Raw genomic sequence first — 24,392 nt, 5'->3', positions numbered from 1 at the left:
TACACAGTTGACTTGATTAATAAATATTTGCTATTATTTTTCTTAAATTTTGTTCTTTGGATGGATACTTCTAGTTTTTTTGAATTTTCTTTGTATTCATGTATTTGTAATGTCTTTAATGTAATAATTGCATATAGGAAAAAAAAAAAAAAAAAAAAAAAAAAAAGAAAAGAAAAAAAGAAAAAGAAAGAAAGAAAGAAAGAAAGAAAAGGAAAAGGAAAAGAGAAAGAAAGAAAGAAAGAAAAGAAAAGAAAAAGAAAAGAAAAGAAAAGAAAGAAGAAGAAGACTAAATAACCGCCACTAAATATCATACAATTAATGGTGGTTTCCTGTTTACCGCCACTAAATAAGCTAAATTAATCCCCCCAATCACCTGTACAAAAGACTATTAGTGGCGGTATTATCCGTCGGTAATATCGTATAGTTAGTGGCGGATTAAAAAACCACCACTATTTGCATGTTACACGCATGGTACCAAAAACCGCCACCACTATCTCCATATCGAGGGTGAGGATCCTGTGTAGAAACCATCAGTTGAGGTAGAAGCTCTGAGAGGAGATGATGTCAATGAATTGGCAGAAGCTTTCATTAGGCGATTCCATAAGAAGTTACATAATCACAGTAGTGAAGAGTTGATGAAAGTGAAGAAATCCTGAAGAAAAATATGATCTAGTCTGTATAGTACTGAGAAGGATAATATAAATTTGTGCTTACCATAAAATGACATAATTAAGGGTTATTCAGTATCAAGAGCTTCTGGATATCAAATGGGTTATTAGTGCTCCAGTTGCAAAATTGGTCAACCGTACATGTTTATTAGCCCTCAGTGTTGTACCCACATTTCAGAATTGATTGTAAGCTTTTTATATTAAATGTCTTAATGTGAGCCAAATTGTTAAAATGTTTACCTGTAATTGAAGGTGACAAAGGACTTATGTTAGATGGCTATACATACTTGGCATTGTTTGTTTGTTTGTTTGTTTGTTTGTTTTTTTTTTTTTTTTTTTTTTTACATGACAAGAAAAATCACATTCATTGCTTGGATACCTCAAGGGGAGGCAGATGCGAAATGTCTATTTATTTTTGTACAAGATTTTCTAGAATGTTATTTTTTTTGAACCCAATACGTCAAGTTGTTGTTGGTGGTGGTTTGTTTAAAAGGCTGAATCCACTCCCAAAATCGGGTAACCAAACAGTTTTTCAGACAGATTCACTTTCAGAATCAAGGTTACCAAACAGTTTTTTAGACAGATTCACTTTCAGAATCAGGGTAACCAAATGGTTTTTCAGACAGATTCAGTTATCAGAATCAGGAGAACCAAATAGTTTTTTTTATAACAAAGATGATTCTATAGAACCTAATTCCACAGAATCGCGGAACCAAACGCGGCCTAAATGACTTTGATAGATGTAGCTTGGATGAAGATGGACTTGGGAGATGGACTTTGAGTACAGTGTTGACACCTTTAGAATGTCCTACACAATCAGGTAAGACCCTTTCTTAAGTTGGAAGATGACCCAAGTGGAGAATATGGCTTTCAGAGACCAAAATTCAGCAATTGACCTAAAGGCATTGCCTTGGTCGATTTCCTAGCTTAGTCGCCCCAGGTGACCAAGCCAAGCGACCAAAGCTAGTGTAGGGCAGAATTATCACTTTTTGGGAAATTAGGTTTTTGGAGCCCTACATATTCAAACTTTGATCTAATTCGTATCATTTTGCCTCTTAGCTATTGGAGAACATGAGAAGAACCCTAGAGCTTCCTCCTCAAGCCCAAAGTTGATTCCAAGCATTCATGAGAGATTCCTCCATTGAATCTTCTTCTACAAAGTTAGTATTCACATCTATTCTAGATCTACTCTCTATAATGTTTTAACCCATTGTTGTAATTGTGAGGAGGGGTCTTATACTACTGTAATGACCTAATCTCTAATCCTCATAGTCTTAGAGTGAATTCCCATTCACTCTATTCTTTCCGTGGACAACATGGTATGATTTTGGTATTAAACCTAGTATAATCTTCATGATCTTAATTCTACTTTTGTTTTTTTATCCTTAACCTATGATAGATCTATTCTTAGGTGAATTTTCAACCATGATCTACTACTTTCTTATCTCTAGCATGAATCCCCATTCATTCTAATCTATCTGGTGAAATCTCAGATTGATTTTGGATTAAGCCTATTATGTGATCCGATAGATTTCTATTCCAACGACTATGTTAGATGCTTAGATCATGCTAGATAGTCTTATTGTACTATTTTTGAAATCTTCTTTTAATTTCAGAGTGTTCTAAACTCGAACGAAGAGTTCCCGACAAAAATTGGAGTTTGTTGTCTGTACACAGCAGGCTTGGTCGACTGTCTTGGTCACCCCAAGCGACCAAAGGAGTATGTGACAGCAACTTTGCTTTGTTTTGTCTCCGTTTCGTCTCCGATCATTAGGGTTTGATCTTTATGTTCTATACTTGTTTGTTCAGGGTTATTTTGGTGATTTTGGACTTACCGTCTGACCTCTTTCTTTGAAGATTACGAATCGAATATAAGGTGAGTATGTTCACTCAGAATTAACATGATTACATGCTTTGATATGTTAGAACTCGTATGCAAGTGTTAGCTACTAGAATATTACTTTTTTCTATAATGTTATAATTATGAAATTCTAGAATATTTTCCATTATGTAAATTGCATACTTGTATGAATGAGAAGTGATTTGATTGTGAGTTGGACTTTATTTTGATATTTATAAAATCATGATGTGATGTGATTGCCTAAGTGTGGTTGTGGATTGGGGAATGCTCTTTTGGCGTATCTGTCATTGGACACCAGTGGACATGGTATAAGACACATTCCTATGGTGCCCTTTGCCGCTTCTGCAACTACTGGATGTCATACCTAGGATTTGTCTAGATGAGTTTGGCTAGGAAACCCGGTCATATCTAACTCCACCGGCAAGGGTATTGAAGCCAAGTAACTCGTGGTAGCATCGGGAATTGTGGGCACTCAAGACTAGTAACCAACCCGTGAGAGGGCACAATCACATTGTGGGGGCCATTCATTGGTAGGGTTGCACATAATAAGCCTGGGCTCATGTGTAAAACCCAGCCCTAACCTTGACCCGGAAACCTTGTTATTTGTAGGTCCAGTGACCCGAAGTAAAGTAAGAAGTCAGCTTTGGGCCATCCCAGTGGAGGACTTGGTGTCTGGCTTTGAATCCATGAGAGTTGATGATGAAGTTCTATTTATGGAAACTGAATCTTGATGAAGATCGGATTAGTTGATGGACTTGGAGTGCTCTCTATCATGGTTTAAAGGCATTTCTACCTATTAGGTAAGTCACTTGTTATGTGTGCAAAACCCCTTTAAGATTGGATTTGATCTGGGTCTTCAATTCCCTGTTTTGGAATTGCTGTCTGCATTGGTCGATTGATTGGTCGACTGGACCAGTCGACCAATCCACTCGACCAATGAGTGTTGTCTTTGGCAATTAGGTTTTGCTTGCTCTATTTAAGTCCAATCTCGAGTCCACTTCGTATTTGCTGCCTCCAAACTCTTTGGAACGAACCAAAGACCTCTGCAAGTCATCTCCCTTGCATCCTTGGTGATTTTCTTGACGGATCTTCGTCAAAACTCTTCCTTTTGCATCAAAGGTATGTCTACACTCTCTTCTTCTCCTCCATCTTTGTTTTTCTTTCCTTTTTGAGTTGAGACAGTAGAGGAGATGCTGCATTCTCTGTTGCAAACATCTCCGGACTTGTCTCTCATGATCATCCTAAGGATTAATGGCTAAAACAATGATCTTAACCATGATCATTGCAAGCTTTTGAAGGAATCATGATCAAACCATGATCTAGTCTTTGTTTAACTTCTGATTTGAATTCTGATCTCCTTGGATCTTCTACATTGATCATGTTAGTAGTCAATTGCTGTGTTTTCTTTTCATGATCCATGATCTATCAATCTCTAGTTGTTCCTCTTCTACCATACCATGTTTTCTTCATGAATCATGATAGTTACATATATGGTAGGTTTTGTTTCCTTATTTAGATTTATGCTTTTAAGCCTATTTTCTTGAAGATCTAAGTATGCTTTTCATGATACCTTTACCTGAAGCAATGATCCATTCTCCTATTGTTCTTGTCTTTGATTTCTATCTTGAATTCTTCAAGATCCATGGTTGATCTAATTATGGTAACTTTTTGTTTCCTAATTTGGATCTTGATGGCTTGATTGGATTAGTGTTTTGAGGTCCCCTTTATGTTAGGATACTACTGATGTAGTTTACCCCTTGATTAGTACCCTTTTGAACCACCAAATTCGGATTTTATATCTTAAAACTCTGTTTTTTTAGGCTACTGTCTGCATTGGTCGACTGATTGGTCGACTGGACCAGTCGACCAATCCACTCGACCAATGAGTACAGCAACTCCAGAATTGGTCTGTGTTGGATGTTTTGGTATCTTTTTTGTTAGGGATCTTTCCTAATATGTTGTATACACTTGTTTAGGACCTTCTTCTCAAGTTTGCCAAGATCTTACTTGATTTCTTAGGATTCCTTTGCGAGTTATAAAAGGTAAGGATGGTTACTTCTTTAACAACATAAATTGCATATCTTAGTTTCTATATTTGAATCTTGATTAAGTTATTTCTTTAATTAGATTCTTACAATGTTATACTATTGTGGTACTATCTTGATATCAGTAGCATTACTTATTCATATTGAATTGACTCATGTATGATTTACTTACCAAGTATATACAAAGTGATTGTAATTATTGATTTCTTTCCATATATGAAGTTACCATATATGTGATGATATGATTTGATGCATGTGTATGCTTAAGTATGGTTTGGAAAGGAGAGGTGTCCTTTTGACACTTCTGTCCTTGGACTACTACGGGAATATTATGGGATGTTTCCGGAGATGCCCTCTGGACACCTTCCTAAACTGTTGGATGACATATTTAGGACTGTCTAGTAGTGTTTGGCTAGGATGTCCCGTTATGTCAGACCCTAATCGGAGGGGTATTGAGACCGAACGACCCGTGGTAGCAATGGGGATTCATGGGCGCTCAAGACCGGTAACCAACCCGTGAGAGGACAGGAATCACATTGTGGGGGCCATTTATTGGTAGGGTTGCATATGGTTAGACTTGGGCTCACGGGTGCTCAAGACCGGTAACCAACCCGTGAGAGGACGTGAGAGCTTCCCGTTTACCATATGTGGATGACCAATAGGGTTGATGAGTCCGTAGTCAGGGACTATGAGGACTCTAGTGTGAAGGATACCGGAAAGGATCGTCGGGGACGAGGAATGGACGTATCCGGATCCGACTTGATGTAACTAAGTAGAAGACTTGCATTTGGCTAGGCTTTACCCTGACATGCGCCGGTACTTAGACCAATGGTGATGTGAGAGAGTGGTGACCTATACCCCCAACCATGGAATGTCCCGAGGGATGCCGGACCCATTACCAACTGATGATGAGTGATTGAGACCTTCCTAAAGAAGTACGGTGCTATGACTTAAAGCATGTCTGCCAATAGAGACCAGCATATGTAGAGTTAGATTCATTCATTCATTGCTTGTCTCATACCATATTGCATTCATGTTTGTTCTGAAATCCTGCCATTTATGTTATTATGGATTTAACTGCCTTACTGAGTTTCTTTGAAACTCATTCCTTTATTGTACAATGTTTGTTAGACTATTCTGCAGGTACTGAATATTATGACGGTCCCTATGAAGAAGCGCAAGGCGAAGAGGCATATCTCCAGGAAGGTGATTGCGGTTACAACAATTACACTGAAGATCCCGCGAGTGGTTATGCTCCGTACGATGCTTAGTCCGACCATTGAGTGGAAGCGCCCTTGTGCCGTTTATGAGATTTATACTTATAGGGATGTTGTCTATAAAGTGGAGAACAATTTAGTTACCCATTGTACTTGCTACTGGGATTAGATTTTGTCTTGCTTATTCTCTTTTAGAACTACTTTTCCGCTGGTTGTAGAGTGGGATTTCACCTCACTTTACTTATCTGTTTTAGACACTCTGATTATATCTAGTACTCTGGTTTATATATGATTCATTCTTTCCTTATTTGGATCTATGGTTTATCTTCCGCACTTTTATTGTTATTGTTCATGATTATGTTATTGTTTATGTGGGAGGTTGATTACTCGATACCTGATCTTCGGGCTGTGGATCACACTTTCGGGTATGCCAGATAGGGTACCGGCTGGGAGGATGTGACATCATGGGAGCTCAAGACCGGTAATCAACCCTTGAGAGGACATGAGAACTGTCTTTTTATTATATGTGAATGACCAATAGGGTTAAAAGTCCATCGTCCGAGTTGGTTAAAGACATAAGATATGATGACTCTCGGGAGGGAGGTACTGGAAAGGACTGCCTAGGCACGGAAGGGAGGCTATCATACTAGAGCGGACTATCTAATGCATGGATGGGAGGTATTCGACTCCGAGTTGATGTGACTCAGTAGAGGACTATACATTGGGCTAGGTATAACCCTAACATGCGCCAATACTCATACCAATGGTAGAGTGAGAGAGTGGTGACCTAAACCCCAGCCATGGAATGTTTGAGATGGATGCCTTGACCCAATTTCCTTGGAGAACCCAAGATACTGAGATGCTTGAGGGAGGAATGACTGAGACTATCAGAGGAGTATGGTGTTCTATCTTAATGCATGTTTGCCATTAGAGACTAGCATATATAGAGTTAGAAGCATGATTGCATCATTGTTTCATATCATTTGCATCATGCTTGTTCTGAACTGTTTGTAGTTGTTTATTGTGATTGAACTACTTGTTGAGTTTTGTTGAGCTCATCCTTTGGGGGATATGTTTATAAATGATTTTGCAGGTTCTGAAGAGATCCCATGCCCCAGTGCAGAGGACCCTTCCTTGTGTGATTTAGTTGCAAACTTAGTAGGAGAAACTGGTGACCAATGGTAAGACCTGTACACTGGTCTGCACCACTTTAATGGCTCCTATACATTGATAGCAGTAGGCACTGTCTTATTTGTCATTGGGATTGTGAATTAGATGTCGATCCGAAGATGTAAGCGCATAAGCCCAAGGTGAAGAAGAAGAAGATGAAGAACCTATAGAAGAATTAGAATAGTTGTATTCTTTTCCTTAGTTTATTTTGGCTATAATACTTTAGAGTTTTGACCTAACTTAGTTTATTTCAATTGTAATACTTTAGAGTTTTGACCTATCTTAGTTTATTTCAGTTGTAATACTTTAGAGTTTTGACTGAACTTCTGCTATATCTATAGAGTTATTTTCCACTATACTCTATATTTATTTATTTTTTTATTGATATCATTTTATTCCCCACTCTGATATTCTTTGAGATTTATTCTGAGATCTTTCTTTGATTTGTTTCTTAATATAGTTATACAATGATTGTTCTTTGCTCTTGATTATGTTATTGTGCAATGTGGGTATATGATCATCCTAAACTTGTCCATGGGACTGTGGATCACACATTCGAGTATCGTAGTTAGGGTACTAGTTAGGTGGATGTGACAGAAAGAATAAGGAACATGGAAAGAAAACTTTAAAGTTAGAAATGCCTTAAATTCTATAGTATAGCAGGTCTTCTATGAACTGAACTACTATGATAATCATATATGTATGATATGGTATTTATTGTTATGTGCCTAGCTTAGGGATGATTTCACTAACTGAACTCTAATGCTCATTAAAGTTCTCTAACTACCCTAGACATAGGTACAAAAGTTTATGAAGAGGAAATTGATCGTTGTTCTAGGTAAGAATGAATGATCTTCTATAGTGTGCAAAGTGATGATTAGATGCCAACAGTGTCATTCAGTGTTTTGTATGGATTTTGTACCTCTGCTATGAGACACTCATTCCTTGGAGGATTCTTCATTTGGGACATCATCAACCAGCCTCTTCCCCTAGACCTTGGTCCGAGGCTCAAGAGCTTGGTGAGGAACCACCTTCTCTCTGGACCTCTGAATAACGATAGTGGCGGTGGAAGGATTTTGTCCCTTGCCCGAGGAAGTTGCCTTCTTCTTTTTGAGAAGGTCAGCTTCAAAAATATTGTCTGGCACTAAACAAAAAAAGAAGAAGTCAAGTTAGAGAGTCCATAAATGAAAGTAAAGTATTAATGGACGGGATAAAGAAAAAAGGCTCACCTAGGGCAAAACCCCACAGTCACAAGATGCTAAGGTACTCCATTGAGTACCTGTACACAAACTCGTCGATTGTAAGTCCTGTAATTCTTTTGACCATCAGCTTGTCCCTCTTCTGCAAGCTCAATGGATTCATTTGCTTCGTTGAACTTAGAGGCTGGATGATAACTGACTCATGGGGGAATAGAGTTTAAACTAGAGGCCAACAGAACATGAACTTTAGCCTCCATCCTTGTTACTGGAAGGAGGGGCTTTTAAGGTGATGAAGTTACCCTTCCACTTGAGGACAGTGGAAAACCTCTTGGACAAGTAAATCCAGTGTGCTATGAAGGCTTCTTGATCATATGAAAATGAATGAAAAGAGGGAGTCGAGGTGATTCTATGAAGGTAGCACAAACCACAGAACCCGATCACATTTCTCCAACTACTGGGGACCCACATCCTTGGAAATATTTGGTAGTGGCGGAACACATAGGAAAGGAACTCGTGGATGGGAGGAAGATGGAGACTACTTAAGAATGAATCTTCCTAAATAGTGTATTCCTTGAATAGGGATTGTTCAGCTCACTAAGGAAGGAGCACAAGAGAACACACGCATCAAGGATGTCATACTTCTCCCTAATTCTCTTAATATCTTCTTCCCAAAGTTCGGGCTGATAGAACTCTGTGCCAAAATAATTGAAATTGTAAATTATGTAGGAGGTCATTAAGGTTTCGCCCTAGCCTAATCTAGTACCACCACAATCATATTCGCAGCTCTCCCTTTCCCTCTCCAGGACTTGCGATTTGGACATGGGCAGTTTGGAGTTTTGGATTGAGGTTTTTGGTTTGCTATTGGAAGGAGTGGGCTCCTAGGTCTTTGGGTCTCCCTGAGGCAGGTGAATAGCCTCATCCATTTGGGCCCATGACTCAGCCAAGAAGGATTCCCCATCCTCATCGTTGGAAATAGAGACAGAGGTAGGGAGTTTAAGGGAGGATTCAACATGCATAGGAGTAACCTCTCAAGGTAGAAGACTCTTGCCCTTTACTTGACCACGATCACCATCGCTGATGACTTCATACCATAATTTTCCGTCTTGTTTCCTGTGAATAGGATTGGGATTTAATAATTGATCTACCCTTATCACACCACATGAATAGAAAATGAAGCAAATGGAAAGGAAACCTAAAGGAAAAGGAGCGAGAAGAAGACTTACTAATTGGAAAGGAACAAAGAGTATACAAATGAAAGACAGAAAAGTTGGATGAAGATTGAATGGGAAGAAGCCGAAAGCTGACAACACGTAAGCTCTGAGCACTCTCAAGTATTCATAAAGTGAAATGAAGGTGGAGACCCCCCCCCCCCCATTTATACCTGAAAATGGAGGAAGAGATTTCAAATTTCAAACAATTTCCAATCAACGACTAAGATTAAACAATACGAATTGACCATATTGAGATCAACTGTTCGGATGGCTAACGCGTTATCATGGCATGGCGTCTATTTGTGTCAGGCTATGTGGTAACCAAACATTGGCGTAGGTTCTTGTAAGGGTGTCAATTGTGTACCGAAACCTTGTAAACCGTATTGAATCGTACTTTTCAAAATTAGGTAAGTTATATACTGAAACCGAATTTAGAAAATTGAACGATGACGTGGGTGAAGGTTTCCGAGGAATACAAATAAACTCTGGTTTTTTTTAGATTTGGCGAGCATCTGGAATAACTAGTGAATTACAACTCTACTGTACCACAATTGGTGCATTGGTCTTTGTAGCGTTAATGCTTTTTGCTGGTTGATTCCATTATCACAAAGCTGCTCCAAAATTGGCTTGGTTCCAAGATGTAGAATCTATTTTGAATCACCACTTAGCAGGGTTACTAGGACTTGGGTCTCTTTCTTGAGTGGGACACCAAGTCCATGTATCTTTAATGATCAACCAATTTCTAGACGCTGGAGTAGATCCTAAAGAAATCCCACTTCCTCATGAAATCTTGAATCGGGATCTTTTGGCTCAACTTTATCCCAGTTTTGCTGAGGGAGCAACCCCATTTTTCACCTTAAATTAGTCAAAATATGTGAAATTTCTTACCTTTCGTGGAGGATTAGATCAAATAATAGGGGGTCTATGGTTGACAAATATTGCACACCATCAACCGTATCGAACCGTACTTTTCAAAATTAGGTAAGTTATGTACCGAAACCAAATTTAGGAAATTGTAATGCCAATATTCGCTAAAGGATGGACTGTCACATCCCCCGAGCTGATACCCTAATTGCAATGTCGAAGGTGTGATCCACAGCCCCGAAGATTATTTCTCATCAATCAACCTCCCACATAGCACAATAGTATATCCAAAAGCAAAGATAAATCATAGTATAAATATAATTAAAGAAACAATCAAGGATAGATCTCATGAGGATCTCAAATCAATAATCAAAGTGCAGAAAAATGATACCAATATAGGATCAGAGTATAAAGTATAATGGAAATAACTCTAAAATCAATGCGGAAAGTAGATCAAATATAAAGTATTACAACTGAATAAACTAAAGAAGTCTAAGAACTAATCTAAGTCTTCCATTGGTTCTTTTTCTTCTTCTTCGACCTTCGCCTTCTTCTCCTTGGGCTTGTGAGCTTGCATCTGAGGATCTACATCCAGCTCATGCTCCCAATGGAGAACAAGACAGTATCTATCATTATTAATGGGTGCCATCAAAGTAGTCCAAATTGGTACTCGGGTCGTACCACAAACCACTATCTTCTTCCACTGTTTCAGTAGCTGCATCATATAGGGAAGAGTCCTCACCATAGGAGCTCAAGATCTCTTCCTCACCTGCTTAGTCATCTAACCAACATTGTCCCTAAAGGGTGAGCTCAAAAGAACTCAGCAAGTAGTTCAAGTACAAATAACCATTACAATCAATATTCAAGTACAAAGCATGATGCGAAATGATATAAGACAATGTGCATAAATGCAACTAACTCTAACATATGCTAGTCTCTAATGGCGGACATGCATTAAGATAGAACACCATATTCCTTTGGGTAGTCCAGTCACTCTCCCTCACGGCTCTTAAGCACGTATTTTGGTTTTTCTGCCGTAGTTGGGTCAGGACATCAGTCTCAGACATTCACTGTCACACCCCACCCGCCAGTATCTGTCCCACCTGACAACCCATGGGTGCGATCCGTCACAGGATCCATAGTTTTATCATCAATAATAATAAATGCAAGCAGTACTATTTGTAAGCAAGAATAAATTCGAATAATTAAATAAAAAGATTACAGGAGTCCAAATACTCTAAGGATAAGAATCAAAGATAAAGAAAATAAAATAACCAAGTTTCAAAATTTATTGAGTTCATCGGAAGCAAAATCAAACTAGTTCAGTTTTATTTATTTAGTTCTCTCCTAAACGAGGGTCTTCTCTTCTAATCTAGCAACAAGGGAAGCCATTCAACTCTCCTCCACCTACTTCTCGAAGTGTTGAGCTATCTGTCTCCTTCTGCCATCAATGGGTGCTATAAGAGCACTACATGCATCCGCAGGAGGCTTCATGACATAAATCTCCGTCTCCCACTGACGCCGCCACAGCTTCTTCACAGGAGTTGCTCCAGTCATACGGAACTTCTCCTGGTCTAATATACCATACAAAGAAAGGAATGAGTTCTAACGAACTCAGTAAGGAAAACACATCTTATATACATATCGACAATGTATCAAGGTAAACACATGTATAAATAATGATATGCAAATATATGGATGCAGCTATAATCTAACTTTGCAAGTCTTTATATGGTGGACATGCTTTAAGATATAACACCAGCCCTTCTTTGGGTAGGTCTATTCACTCTGATCCCTCACGGACTGGTTACCTCTATTGGGATCCCGGGAAAGGGGTTTAGTCCTCGTCAATCAACCATGGTTGGGGTTTAGGTCCACACTCTCTCACCATGATCATTGGCATGAGTGCTGGTGCATGTCGGGGTTTCTAATCCAATGCAAAGTCATACAGTGACATACTACATGTAGTCCAGATACTTCCTCTATAGCACCAACCAACTCAGTTCAGTATTCTTCTCTACTTAGGAATGAGAACCCTCACGGATTGGCTACCGCTGTTGGACTCCATTCCCTAACCCTATGGTTATCCACATATTGTTGGGGCGGATGCTCTCATGACCCCTCATGACTCCCGGCCGCTCCTTGGATGTACATGATCCCAAACCCTAACATATGCAACCCTACCAATGCATGATCAACAATGCACCACTGAATCTCCGCACGGACTGGTTACCGCTGTAGGATGAAACAGAGTCACATCACTATTATCACGGGTCATTCGACTTTACTTCCCTTACCGAAAGGGTAGTAGCATGTATGGGTACCTAGCCATGCAATCTAGACTCCCTAGGTATGTCATCCATCAATCATGATAGTGTTAGGGGCATCAGTAGGCAGTGTTCCATACCACAACCCTCTAATATCCCAACATGGATACCCTTCCATCACAGTTATAGCACATCACCAACCATTATAGCATAATCATTCATTCGATATCACCAAATAATGAAAATACTAAACATTGAATGATACTACTTCAACAAGTTATAAGAGCAATGATACATGTAAGAAATCAAACAGTTCAACATAGAGCATATCATCACATATAAATAAGAGTGTGTCCTTACATGTAAATATGTAAAACCTAATGAAATTGTAATTAGACCTCACGCACAACAGTTCCAGTATACCTTAGAGATCACCAAGATATAGATTACAAAGTTACATTAAGTACAGGAGTCAAATCAAAGCAATAACCAACTTCACAGAGCTACTATGACCCAGCCGGTCGCTTGGGGCGGTTGGTTGGTCAAGCAATCGCCCCTATTCCAAATTGCTTCTAAGTCCGAAATTCTGACTTGCGATCGCCCAATTTTAATCCGATTTTGGGATGATCAAAATCCGAATTTTGTCCTTAAGGAGCCTACAACACAAGAAAGAATTAAAACCATAGAATTCTAATGATTCAATATTCATATCATCTCCTTCAATCAAATATGTCCTTTATTCGGATGCAAGGATTCGTTTTCAGACATGATCTAATCAAGATCATTGATGGGGAATAGAACCAATAAAATTGACTCACTACAAATCCACAAAGAGGATGGATTCACACCATTCAAAGAGATGAGGAAAGAGAATAGAGAATGTGGGATCACTTACCTCTACTTAATTTGCAAAACTGACGAAGGATTGGATCTTCTTTGCAAACCACGCTTCTCTCACCTTCCAGCACGTGTTCTCTACCTTCTAACTGTCCTCAACCGTATTCCCAAATATAATAATGAGTAAAAAGGTCGAGATTGGCTATATATAGAAGACTAGGGCAAATTAGGGTTCAAAATCAAGCAAGTAGACCTGGCAGTTGCTTTCGGTGATTGATTGGTCTGCCTTAAGCAACCACCCCATAGTACTTTTCAATACTTGGGTGCTTTGCTCCAGGGGTGGATCCCCAACTCAAACCTAACCCTATACAACATGTGGGGGAGTTCTTACCTTCATTCTGGACATCTTCAATCACTCCTGGACTCCGAATGGTGATCCACTTTCCCAGTCCATTAGGGTTTCTATAGGTTCTTTGAATTCCCAGTAAGGCAGGTTCTTCATCAGTGGAATCCAGGTCCATGGGCTCAAGGTATGGATCATGGACTTCAATCTGAATACTCCACAACTTATTTCGGCTGGACCTTCGGGTATTCGGACCTACAATATAGATCACAGGTTAGAAATACGAGGTTGTTACAATCACCATGGTTGGGGTTTAGGTCACCACTCTCTCACTCCACCATTGGTATGAATATTGGCGCATGTCAGGGTTGTACCTAGCCCAATGCATGCCATTTACTGAGTCATATCAATCTTGGAGTTGGATACTTCCCCTCTATGCCCCTAGCAATCTGTTTCAGTATCTTTATCCCTAGAGTCATCGTATTCTATGGCTCCAACCAACTTGGACTACGGACTTTTGACCCTATTGGTCATCCACATATAATAACGAGAAGCTCTCATGTCGTGTCACTAGTTATCTACCAGTCTTAAGCGCCCATGAGCCTAGGTTTATTATAATGCGACCCTACCAATGAATGACCCCCACAATATGATTATGTCCTCTCACGGATTGGATACCAGTCTTGAGCACCTTTAATCCCCATTGCTGCCATGGGTCACTCGGCATCAATACCCACGCCTATAGGGTGTGATATGATGTGGTTTCCTAGCCAAACACATCTATTCAAGTCCTAGGTATGTCATCCAGTAATCATGGAAAGCGTCAAGGGGTACCATAGGAAAGTGTTCCATACCACCTCCATTGATGTCCCGAGTCAAAAATACCAAAAGGGCATTCCCCATTCCACACTCACAACTTAGGCAATCACATCCCAATATGATTCCAAAAAATAACATCATATCATGATCCATTCACATTCATAACAGATATGCAAATCATATAATGAATAACATACTGTAATTACAGAGGCATATCTATCATGAACAAGTCCTAAAAAGAATAAATAAGAACCTACTCTCAAAATATAAATTAAATCATGCTATTTTGTAAGTGAATGTCCTTACCTTATGTTCGATTCGAAAACTCCAAAGAATTGATCGAAGGATAGGTTCAAAGTTGGCAAAGAAACCCTAATCATACAAGGATTAAGTATTAGGAACAAACCCTAAGGATCGAAGATGAAACAGGGTCAAAACAAGGCAACCTGTTGTAATTGTACCCTTTGGTCGCTTGGCTTGGTCACTTGGGGCTACCAAGGTAGTTGACCAAGCCTACTGTGTATGGGCAATAAAACTTAGATTTGATCGGAAACTCATCGTTTGAGTTCCAAACACTCCGTAATTAATAGGAAAACTCTGAAATAATATTAGAAGACTATCTAACATGGTTTAGGCATCAAACATGGTCAACGGAATAAAACCTAATGGATCACATAATAGGATCAATCTCGTAGATTTCACAAATAGACTAGAGTGAATGGGGATTCACTCTAGGACTTAGAAAACAATAGATTAAGGTCTGAAAATAACTTAGAAGAAATAGATCTAGCATGGATTAGAAATCAAATAAATCAAAAGAGAATACAATCATGAAGGTCATGCTAGGCTTCTACCGAAATCACACTGTGATGTTCACGGAAGGAATAGAGTGAATAGGGATTTACTCTAAGACTATGAGGATGAAGGAGTAGGCCATTACAGTAGCACAAGACCTTCCTCACAAGTCATAATCACAAGAATGGGTAAAATCAAAAGAGAGAATAGATCTAGAAGGAATGAGAGTGTTTGCTAACCTTGAAGAAGAAGAGTCTTCGAGCGAAAAATCTGACGGATGCTTGGGGATCTTCCTTGGCCTTGGAGAGAGGGCTTTAAGTTGCCTCTAATGTTCTCCAACAGCTTAATGACAAAGTGACTCGAATTAGATCAAAGTTCAAATATATAGAAGGGATGGTTGGTCTCTTAGGGCAACCAAGGCAAGCTGCCAACCTATAACTCCTTTGAACAAAAGTGCATTTTGGTCCCCGAAAGCCCTAATCTCCTCGTGGGTCCTTTTCCAAGTTTTAAAAGTGTCACACCCCACCTGCCGATTTTGGTTATGCCCGACAACCCGGGGGTGCGATTCGTCACAAGATCCACGGTCTTACCATCAATAATAATAAATACAAAAAATAAATAATCAAGAGCAAGAGCAAGTTCAAATAATTAATCAAAAGGATTACAGGAGTCCAAATACTCCAAAGAATGAATCAAAGAAAAGAATCAAATCAAAGAAATCAAGTTTAAAAAATGATCAAGTTCAGCAGAAGCAAAATAAAAAACTAAATCAGTTTATTACCAGTAGCTTTCTCTAAAACTATAGCCTTCTCTTCTAAAACAGCAAGAAAGGGGGGGGGTCTCCAATTCTTCTCCAAAGACTTCTCAAAATGCCTGGCAATCTGCCTCCTTCTACCGTCAATGGGTGCTGTAAGCGCACTCCAAGCATATGCAAGAGGCTTCGTGGAAAACATCTCCGTCTCCCATTGATGGTACCACATCTTCTTCATAGAAATTGCTCCGGTCACACGGAACTTCTCTTGATTCCGTCACACTACCATCTGTACAATATATTATAACATACAAATAAAGGAATGATTTCTGACAAACTCAGTAAGGATAACACATTTCTTATACATATGACAACATATCCAAATAAGCACATATGAAATGGATAATATGCAAGAATATGAGAATGCTACTAAGATCTAACTATGCAAGTCTCTAAATGGTAGACATGCTTTAAGATATAACACCAACCCTCCTCTGGGTAGGTCTAATCACTCTGATCCCTCACGGACTGGCTACCTCTATTGGGATCCCGGGTAAAGTGGTTCAGTCCTCATCAATCAACCATGGCTGGGGTTTAAGTCAACACTCTCTTACCGTGACCATTGGCATGAGTACTGGCACATGTCGGGGTTTCTAATCCAATGCAAGGTCATACAGTAACATACTACATGAAATCCAGATACTTCCCCTATGGCACCAACCAACTCAATTACGTATCCTTTTCTACCTAGAAATGAAAACCCTCACGGATTGGCTACCGTCGTTGGACTCCATTCCCTAACCCTATGGTCCACATATTTTTGGGGCGGATGCTCTCATGACCCCTCACAACTCCCTTGCCACTCATTGGATGTCCATGAACCCAAACTCTAACATATGCAACTCTACCAATACATGATCAATAGTGAACCGCTGAGTCTTCGCACAGACTGGTTACCGCTGTAGAATTAAACAGAGTCACATCACCATTATCACGGGTCATCCGGTTTTAATTCCCCTACCAAAAGTGTATAGCATGTAAGGGTACCTACCTAAACATAAGGTTGCAAGAATACATAGAAAACATAAGTCAAACTAGAGCAAAGACAAACCTCACAAAGCTACTGTGACCCAGCCAATTGCATGGGCCGGTCGGTTGGGTCAAGCGACCTCCCTGAGCGACTGCCCCTATCACAGACAATTTGCAAGTCCAAAATTCTGACTTTCGATCATCCAATTTTAATCCGATTTCGGGATGATTTAAGTCCGAATTTCATTCTTAAGAAGTCTATAACAAAGGTGTGAATCAACAACCTAAATTCTAAAGATTCATAATTCAATTGATCTCCTTTGATTAGATCCATCATTTATTCGAATGCAAGATTCGCAAAACAGATGAGGGATTGGCTCTACTTCGCAATCCACGCTTCTCTCACCTTCCAGCACGTGTTCTCTGCCTCCTAACCATCAACAACAGCAATCCCGAGTAAAATAATGAGTAAAAAGGTTGGGGTTTGCTATACATAGGGGACAGGGGCCAATTTAGGGCAAAACCACTCAAGCAGACCATAGCGGTCGCTTGGGGCAGTTGATTGGCCAATCAACCGCCCTCTAGTACTTTTCAGTACTTGGGTGCTTTGCTCAAGGGGTTGATCCCAAACTCAAACCTTACCCTAAACAACATGTGGGGGAGGTCTTACTTTCAATCCAAACATCCTCAAACACCTCTTGACTTTGACTGAAATTCCACTTTCCCAGTAAGGTAGGTTCTTCATTAAGACAATTCAGATCCATGGACTTCAATCCGAATATTCCACAACTTATTCTGGCTTGAGCTTCGGGTTATCGGACTTGGAATACGACTCAGGGTTAGAAATCAGGGGTTGTTACAAAAAGGGTTTTACCTAGTTCTATGCGACATTCCACTTGTGTCAGCACTGCACTCATGGTCCATCTACCAAGTCCATCATCATTCAAGTTGCATCTTCTTCCAAAATTAGATAAGGATTCTAATATAGGATCATCACCATCTACTTCCATTAATTCCAAGTCAGATCCAATGGGTTCAAATGGGATGGTCCACAGTTGTCTTCTTCATTCACTTCGAGTCTTCGGACCTACAATATAGATTTTTGAGTTAGGGTTGTGAGGGATTTCACACGGATACTTCCCGCACTTAACTAATTAGCTCAAATATGGGAGATGATGACCCATAGTATTCGTGAAAGGGCCCTGGTGATTGACTAAGTTGACTAAGTGGTAGGCATAGTAGTCAAGGTATGGTCAGGAAGAACTTGAACCATTATGGAAAGACATAACAAAATAAGGGCCATATCCTGGAGAGATATTTGAGGCTAGATCTGGAATAAGTAGATTGTATCCCAATCCATGAGGGAAAAGGCTCGTAACTTCTTTCCCCATTTGAACAAAACACAACCCTGAGCCCATGAAGGAAAGCCATAAATTCGACGATAGTGAGGGAAGGAAGATGTACTCCAAATCAATCATCAGATGGCCTACAATGATCAAGTTACACTATATAAACTAAACACTTATGTCTAAGGTATTGAAGACTCAATTCTCAAAAGGTCTGAGACTTTTAATTCCAGAGCCTTCTCTTCAATGTTGAGGTCTTGACTTACTTGATTGTTGGAGGTGGCTTCATGGCTACCCAAGGTTAGCCCTCACTCACTTCTATTTATATGCAGGTTATAGTTTAGCATTAAGGCGATCAAATCAGTTTTGAGTGCAACACACATGTTAGAACTTCTTTACTTGCCCTTTCATTTTTAGGAAAAATATATATGGAAATTAGCTTGGCCTTGCAAAGAAATTGAGATGGCTTTCGTAAGAGAGTCTTAAAACCGGCTTGCCCGTTGGTCTCATTCTTCCCTCTATGCCAGGAGAAATCGAAGGAAGGAATCTTGAGATCCCCAGCAGTGGGAGGTTTTAAGCCCAATAGAGTTGCAATGCAAAATAAGGCAGTGTTGTGGGTTTCTGATGAAGACGAAGAAATCTAAATTTTACCTTTTTTTTAATCTACTATTGACCTTGATTTATATGGTACCAATACTTTCTTAAACTTGATTGTTTGTGGAAAAAGTTCTCAAAAAAAAAGGTAGCACGTATCAATAATACCATGTCTCCTAAAAACAAATCTATGAAGGTACCCTTTTTCTTTTTTGGGTAAATATAATATCTTTTAATATGGGGAGGACAGAGATGATCTGCTGGAAATGATAGCATATGCAAAAAAAGGGGATACACTATCCTTTGAGAGACTAGCCTTGATGTGGACCGTCCACAGGGAGTAGGACCCACACAACCAGGACTAGGTTCCACCTTTGAGGTGTAGAGCTTACACCCTATGAATACATTCATATCTACGGATAGACTTGCTTTGGTGTGGGGGAGAGATCTAAAGTCTACACTATACAACCAAAGGAAGAGCTTTCTCCCGTTTGGGTATTCATCACATATGGTAAATTTATTTTTAGAAAAAGGACCCACATGCCGATACATGGGACAAGGACAAATGACTATCCCATCACATGGAAAGCAAAAATCCAATTACCTATGTTGATACTTTCATGCACATTTTCATTGGCTACATCCAAAGTAAGTTCCATACTGTCAAATAAAAACAATATACACCTGTCAAATTTGGTTCCACCAGCCTCAAGAAGATGTAGGGTATGGCTTCACACCATCGCTATGGTGGGGGTCCCACCTCTAAGACCACCCCACATTGGATGCGGGATTTTCACAATTTCAATTAGACCTGTAAATGGATAATCGGAATCCGCCTCCGTATTCACATTCGTATTCGTTTAAGAGCGTCCGAATCCGAATTTTTTCTTACCGGAAAGTATCCGTATCCGTTTGACAAGCAAACGGATTCGGATTTGGATATTTACTAAACGGATCGGATATTATCCGGATAGTATTTTATCCGTTTAAAATATATATATATAATTTTTAATAAGATTAATTAACAGACGTGATTTTGACTATTCGGAGCGTTTCTATCACTTTTGCGCATATTGTGAATTTTTAAATAATCAGTTGTCACTTGTCACATCATCCAGATTAAGTTTAAAGAATTAATATTTTTAGATAATGGCAAACTTCACCCACACGCATCACATGGCAAACTTCATTACTTCACACACACGCATCAACATGGGTTTGTCGGTTTTATTTTAAGAAGTTTTAAAATAACCATTTTTCTTAGAAACGTTTTTACACACTGTTTAACTAGATGCGGGATGAAGTCTCCTTGTTCTTCTCCTTCATTCTTTTGAGTTTGCGAACAACTGAAACAGATAAACCCTAAAATGTTTCCATCAACCAGCGGCAGTCTGCAAGTAGCAATAAGCAACAGCAACCAGCAAGTAGCAGCAACTAGCGGCAGTGGAAGGCCTCCACGATTGCTAGATGAAGGCTTTTCTCTGAAATGCAAAACACTAGATCTGCTTGAGAGTGGATCTCTCATGGTTTAAACTTTAAATCTGAGTTCCACAAGCTGTAAGGGTTTTCTAGAGCGTTAAAGTATATACTCGGGTAAGTATATCGGTGATTCTTCATCAAACCCTTATTGTTCTTCTGTTTCGTTGGTTTCTTGTGCTTCTTACCGCCGGTAAGAACGTAGCTCTGTTTGTCTTTGAATAAAATATGGCAATCTTCACCTCTTCACCTAAACTCAAGTTCTTCAGCTCGCAGTCACCGGAACTCAGAAAATGGTAACCAGTAATCGGATATTTTCGCAAATCGGAGGATAATCGAATATCCGATAAATTATCGGATTTGAATTCGGATACCTTTAAAAATATCCATCGGTTATCGGATCGAATTCGGATAGATGATTTTCTTATCGGATTCGAATTCAGATAGGGGTGTATCCGAGCCGTTTACAGGCCTAATTTCAATGGATTGGAACCATCCCCTCGACCTTTTGAGGTAGAAGATCTTTGGAGTCATTTATTTATTAAGTGAAATGAAAATGGTATAAACAAAGACTATAGCACTATGGAAGGCTATAGATTTGTTGAAGCACAATAAAGGCCGCCCTAAGAATGGCCTAAGATTTTCACCAACAGAAAAAACACAAACAGAGAAAAGTCTAGGATCAAGATTTGCTTTTGGGTTGGATTTCAATCCAATGGTTGAGGAATTGTTTGTGAATTTAATTTTATTAAATCATTTCTTTACACTATATTTTTTTCATATAAAAATAAAGAAGATGAAATGGGAGAAATTGCTTAAAAACGAACTATACATGCAAGCAGCTCTATGCTATTGTTTCAAAAAAATGCCGAGAACCCCGAGGCCCCACAATTGCCGCGAAAGAGGTATGGCCGATCCACTAACGTGTCATTTCAGAAGCCGTTCGTTTTGGATATCTTCATTCCATGATACTCCTACTCCCCGCGAATTCCATGATGAGTGTGTTCAATTTCTTATTACTGATCCTCTGTTCGTGAATCCTCGGATCCTCGCAACTGCAAGAACAAAAGTCGAAAGTTAATACTACGCGCCTTTATTCCAAAAAAAAAAACAAAAGTCGAAAGTTCATCAAGATTGATGCCAATCCGACGACCAAGGCTCCATAGAAATAAAATGCGGAGGTTTTCCCAAACAAAAACATTAGATGACGAGATGGCCACTAACCTTGGAGGAGCTGAAGCAGAGGTGGGTGTTAACATTCGGGCCATTTTAACGGCGTCTTCAGGTCGGTTGATGACATGGTTGAAGCAGAGATAACGGCCGTAACTGGAGACGTCTTCGTAGGCACAGATGTGAGCGTCAACCAAGAACTTCAGGTCAACCGTTACGAACACACCATCTTGGTACATCTCAGGTGCCCCTTTCAGATATGGGTTTGACATTGACAGATCTGGGGCCAACATAAGCCCAGCATTGATGGTCACCATGCTAAGCCCACGGTCCATTGCCAGGGCCCAAGCCATCTTCTCCGCTACCGTTTTCGACACTGCGTGCCATAACTGCCCAAATACCAAACGTATAAACGTCTGTTAGTTTGAGGCTAACGGAGTAAATCACCATTCACCAGTGTTACAATTTGAAAAGACGGAAACACCCTTGTCGTGTTTTATGCTACTACTACGTACCTTGTATTTTCTGCAGAAGTCGACGTCACTCCAGTTCTTCTCGTCAAAATCATTTGTTGACTTTCTATCCTCACCCCAGATAACGGCCGTTACTGACGACGTAAATACGATTTTGTCTATCGTGTCGACCTGTGCACAAGCTTCCAATACATTGTGCGCGGCCCTGACTTCCACTTCCGCCATGAATTCCTGCACCAGCACCGTGAAGTATGAAATTAGCTCCAGCAGACATATAGAGGAGAGAAGAAGAAGAAGAAGAAGAAGAAGAAGAATGAGCAAAGACGTACATCGTAACTGGGTTGATCAGAGGGAGGTTCGAAGGAGTAGAACAAGCCGGAACAACCCTTCAAGGCGTCGACGATGCTGTGGTAATCGAAGGGATCAGAATGGAAGATCTTGAGGTTCTTGTTGTTTTCAACATGAAAGTTATTGAAGGCTTGCGAATCACCTGATAATCATGAAGAGGAGAAATAAGAAACCCAGATAAATGATAAACCAAACAACCAAAGGCAGCAGCAGAGTTGAATGATGAAGATCAATCGATCATGAAGAGGAGACATGTACATACCTGCAGGGTTTTGAAGGGCAGCGTGGACTATGTAGCCTCGATGGAGGAGACGATCTACAAGGGAGGAACCAAGAGAACTTGAAGCGTCCATTACACACACAGTTCTTGACATTGCGTAGTCTTCATCAAAAGATGATGATGTAGAGGATGCTGGTGCCATGGTTACCTTTTGTGTTCGGAGAAAGAGGAGAAGGGAAAGATGGAGGTACTACAAGGGTAGATGGCTTGTATGATATTTAAAGGAGAAAGGAGAAGAAGGGTAGGAATCCAAAGGGTGTGACAAGGTGAGTAGCTGATATTTGGGGAGTGCTCAAGTGGTTAGTTGAGGCAAAGCATGGCAATTGATCAACCAATATAAAGGGAAGGGTAGGGATGGAGATTACGAGGAGAAATCACATAAGAGGTCAAGGTGAATAATTTCGGGGAAAATAAAAAAAAAAAAAAAAAAAAGTCAAGGCGAGTATTCCAAGATGTATCACTTGAACTAGTCAGCAATTGAGAACTGGGATTCCACGGCGATTCATTGACTCGGAATATTTCAGTCAATCATGGTGTTTATATTGGAATTAGCTTCCCCGAACTCCCACAGAATTATACAATAAAGGGATCAGGGAAAATATTTAGGCACACCTGACATAATTGATATAAAATATATGTGCCTTAAAAGCATCCTAAAGTTTTCAAAGTTTTTTTTTTGTCAAATCATTAGAAAATTTTATAAATTTTATATTACTTTTAATCTCTTTTAACTTACAATGTTGCTCTTAGTAAAATAGAATTCTAAAATAATCTTCTTCTTTCTTCCATGAATTTTTTTTTTTTTTTTTACTGTTGTCATTTCATATTATAAGATATAAAATAGAATTTTTTTTACATAACATCTATTATTTTTTGGGTGAAATTAGTCACCATTATATTATATATGTTGTAAATTACATGACTTTTACTATAAAATTACTTAAATGCCCTTACGTTTATTTAAGTATCATTTCAACAAGTCAAAATCTGAAATTCAAATTACCTAAAGCAATGCTTTTTAGGTAGTAAAATTATAAAAATACCCCAACTTAATTAACGGACTTAGAATAATTGTCTCCCTTTACAACCTATCTTCTTTGACAACCCATTTACAACCATCGTCTCTCTTACATTCCCTCAGTGACTCGGCACTTTGTATGTAGCTTAGTCTTGGAAGCAATAAACAACACTTATTGTAATTCTTCCTTTGCAACTTCGACTTCGTGTTCTACGGATTCTACCTCTTCTGAATCATCAAAAAGACAAGCAGAGTGAAATGAAGAAATCAGAGAGAATCAAAGGTCCATGGAGCACCGAAGAGGAAAAGGGCTTGACCAGATTGGTCGAACGATACGGTGCTCGAAACTGGTCTTTGATTAGCCATTAGATCAAGGATTTGGCTTGGTTCTTATTCAACTCCCATGGCTGCCGCTCGCGGTTATGATACGGCAGTTTTCTATTTGAAGGGACCTTCTACTCGTCTCAATTTCCCTGAATACTTAGTTGCAAAAGATGAGCTTCATGACATGTCTGCTGCATCTATAAGGAAGAAAGCAACAGAGGTTGGAGCTAGAGTTGATGCACTCGAGACTGGGTGGATTGGTCCTCAGTTAAATTTTTGCAAAAGAT

The 24,392-nt window shown here is 39.5% G+C and overlaps 1 protein-coding gene across 1 annotated transcript; it reads right to left on the bottom strand.

The window, feature by feature from the left end:
* Positions 1–21,219: 21,219 nt before the first annotated feature.
* LOC149002681 (cinnamoyl-CoA reductase-like SNL6) lies at positions 21,220–23,047 on the bottom strand. Its single transcript, XM_089137796.1, has 5 exons — positions 22,746–23,047; positions 22,465–22,625; positions 22,178–22,366; positions 21,717–22,051; positions 21,220–21,547 (listed from the first exon to the last, which is right to left on the bottom strand). Exons 1-5 carry the CDS (start codon positions 22,903–22,905, stop codon positions 21,451–21,453), a joined length of 942 nt encoding a protein of 313 aa, XP_088993922.1. The 5' UTR covers positions 22,906–23,047; the 3' UTR covers positions 21,220–21,450.
* Between the last annotated feature and the right edge of the window lie 1,345 nt (positions 23,048–24,392).

Source organism: Hakea prostrata, chromosome 10 (assembly GCF_041222555.1).
Source record: "Hakea prostrata isolate BN-2017 chromosome 10, UWA_Hpros_2, whole genome shotgun sequence".
Taxonomy (NCBI): Eukaryota; Viridiplantae; Streptophyta; class Magnoliopsida; order Proteales; family Proteaceae; genus Hakea; species Hakea prostrata.
This window is presented reverse-complemented; position numbering and strand designations above follow the sequence as displayed.

Coding starts and splice junctions, on each gene's coding strand:
- LOC149002681 (XM_089137796.1), bottom strand. CDS start 22,905: ATGGCACCAGCATCCTCTACATCATCATCTTTTGATGAAGACTACGCA. Junction 22,052..22,177: donor ACTTCTGCAGAAAATACAAG/GTACGTAGTAGT, acceptor GTATTTGGGCAG/TTATGGCACGCAGTGTCGAA. Junction 21,548..21,716: donor TCTGCTTCAGCTCCTCCAAG/GTTAGTGGCCAT, acceptor TTGTTCTTGCAG/TTGCGAGGATCCGAGGATTC.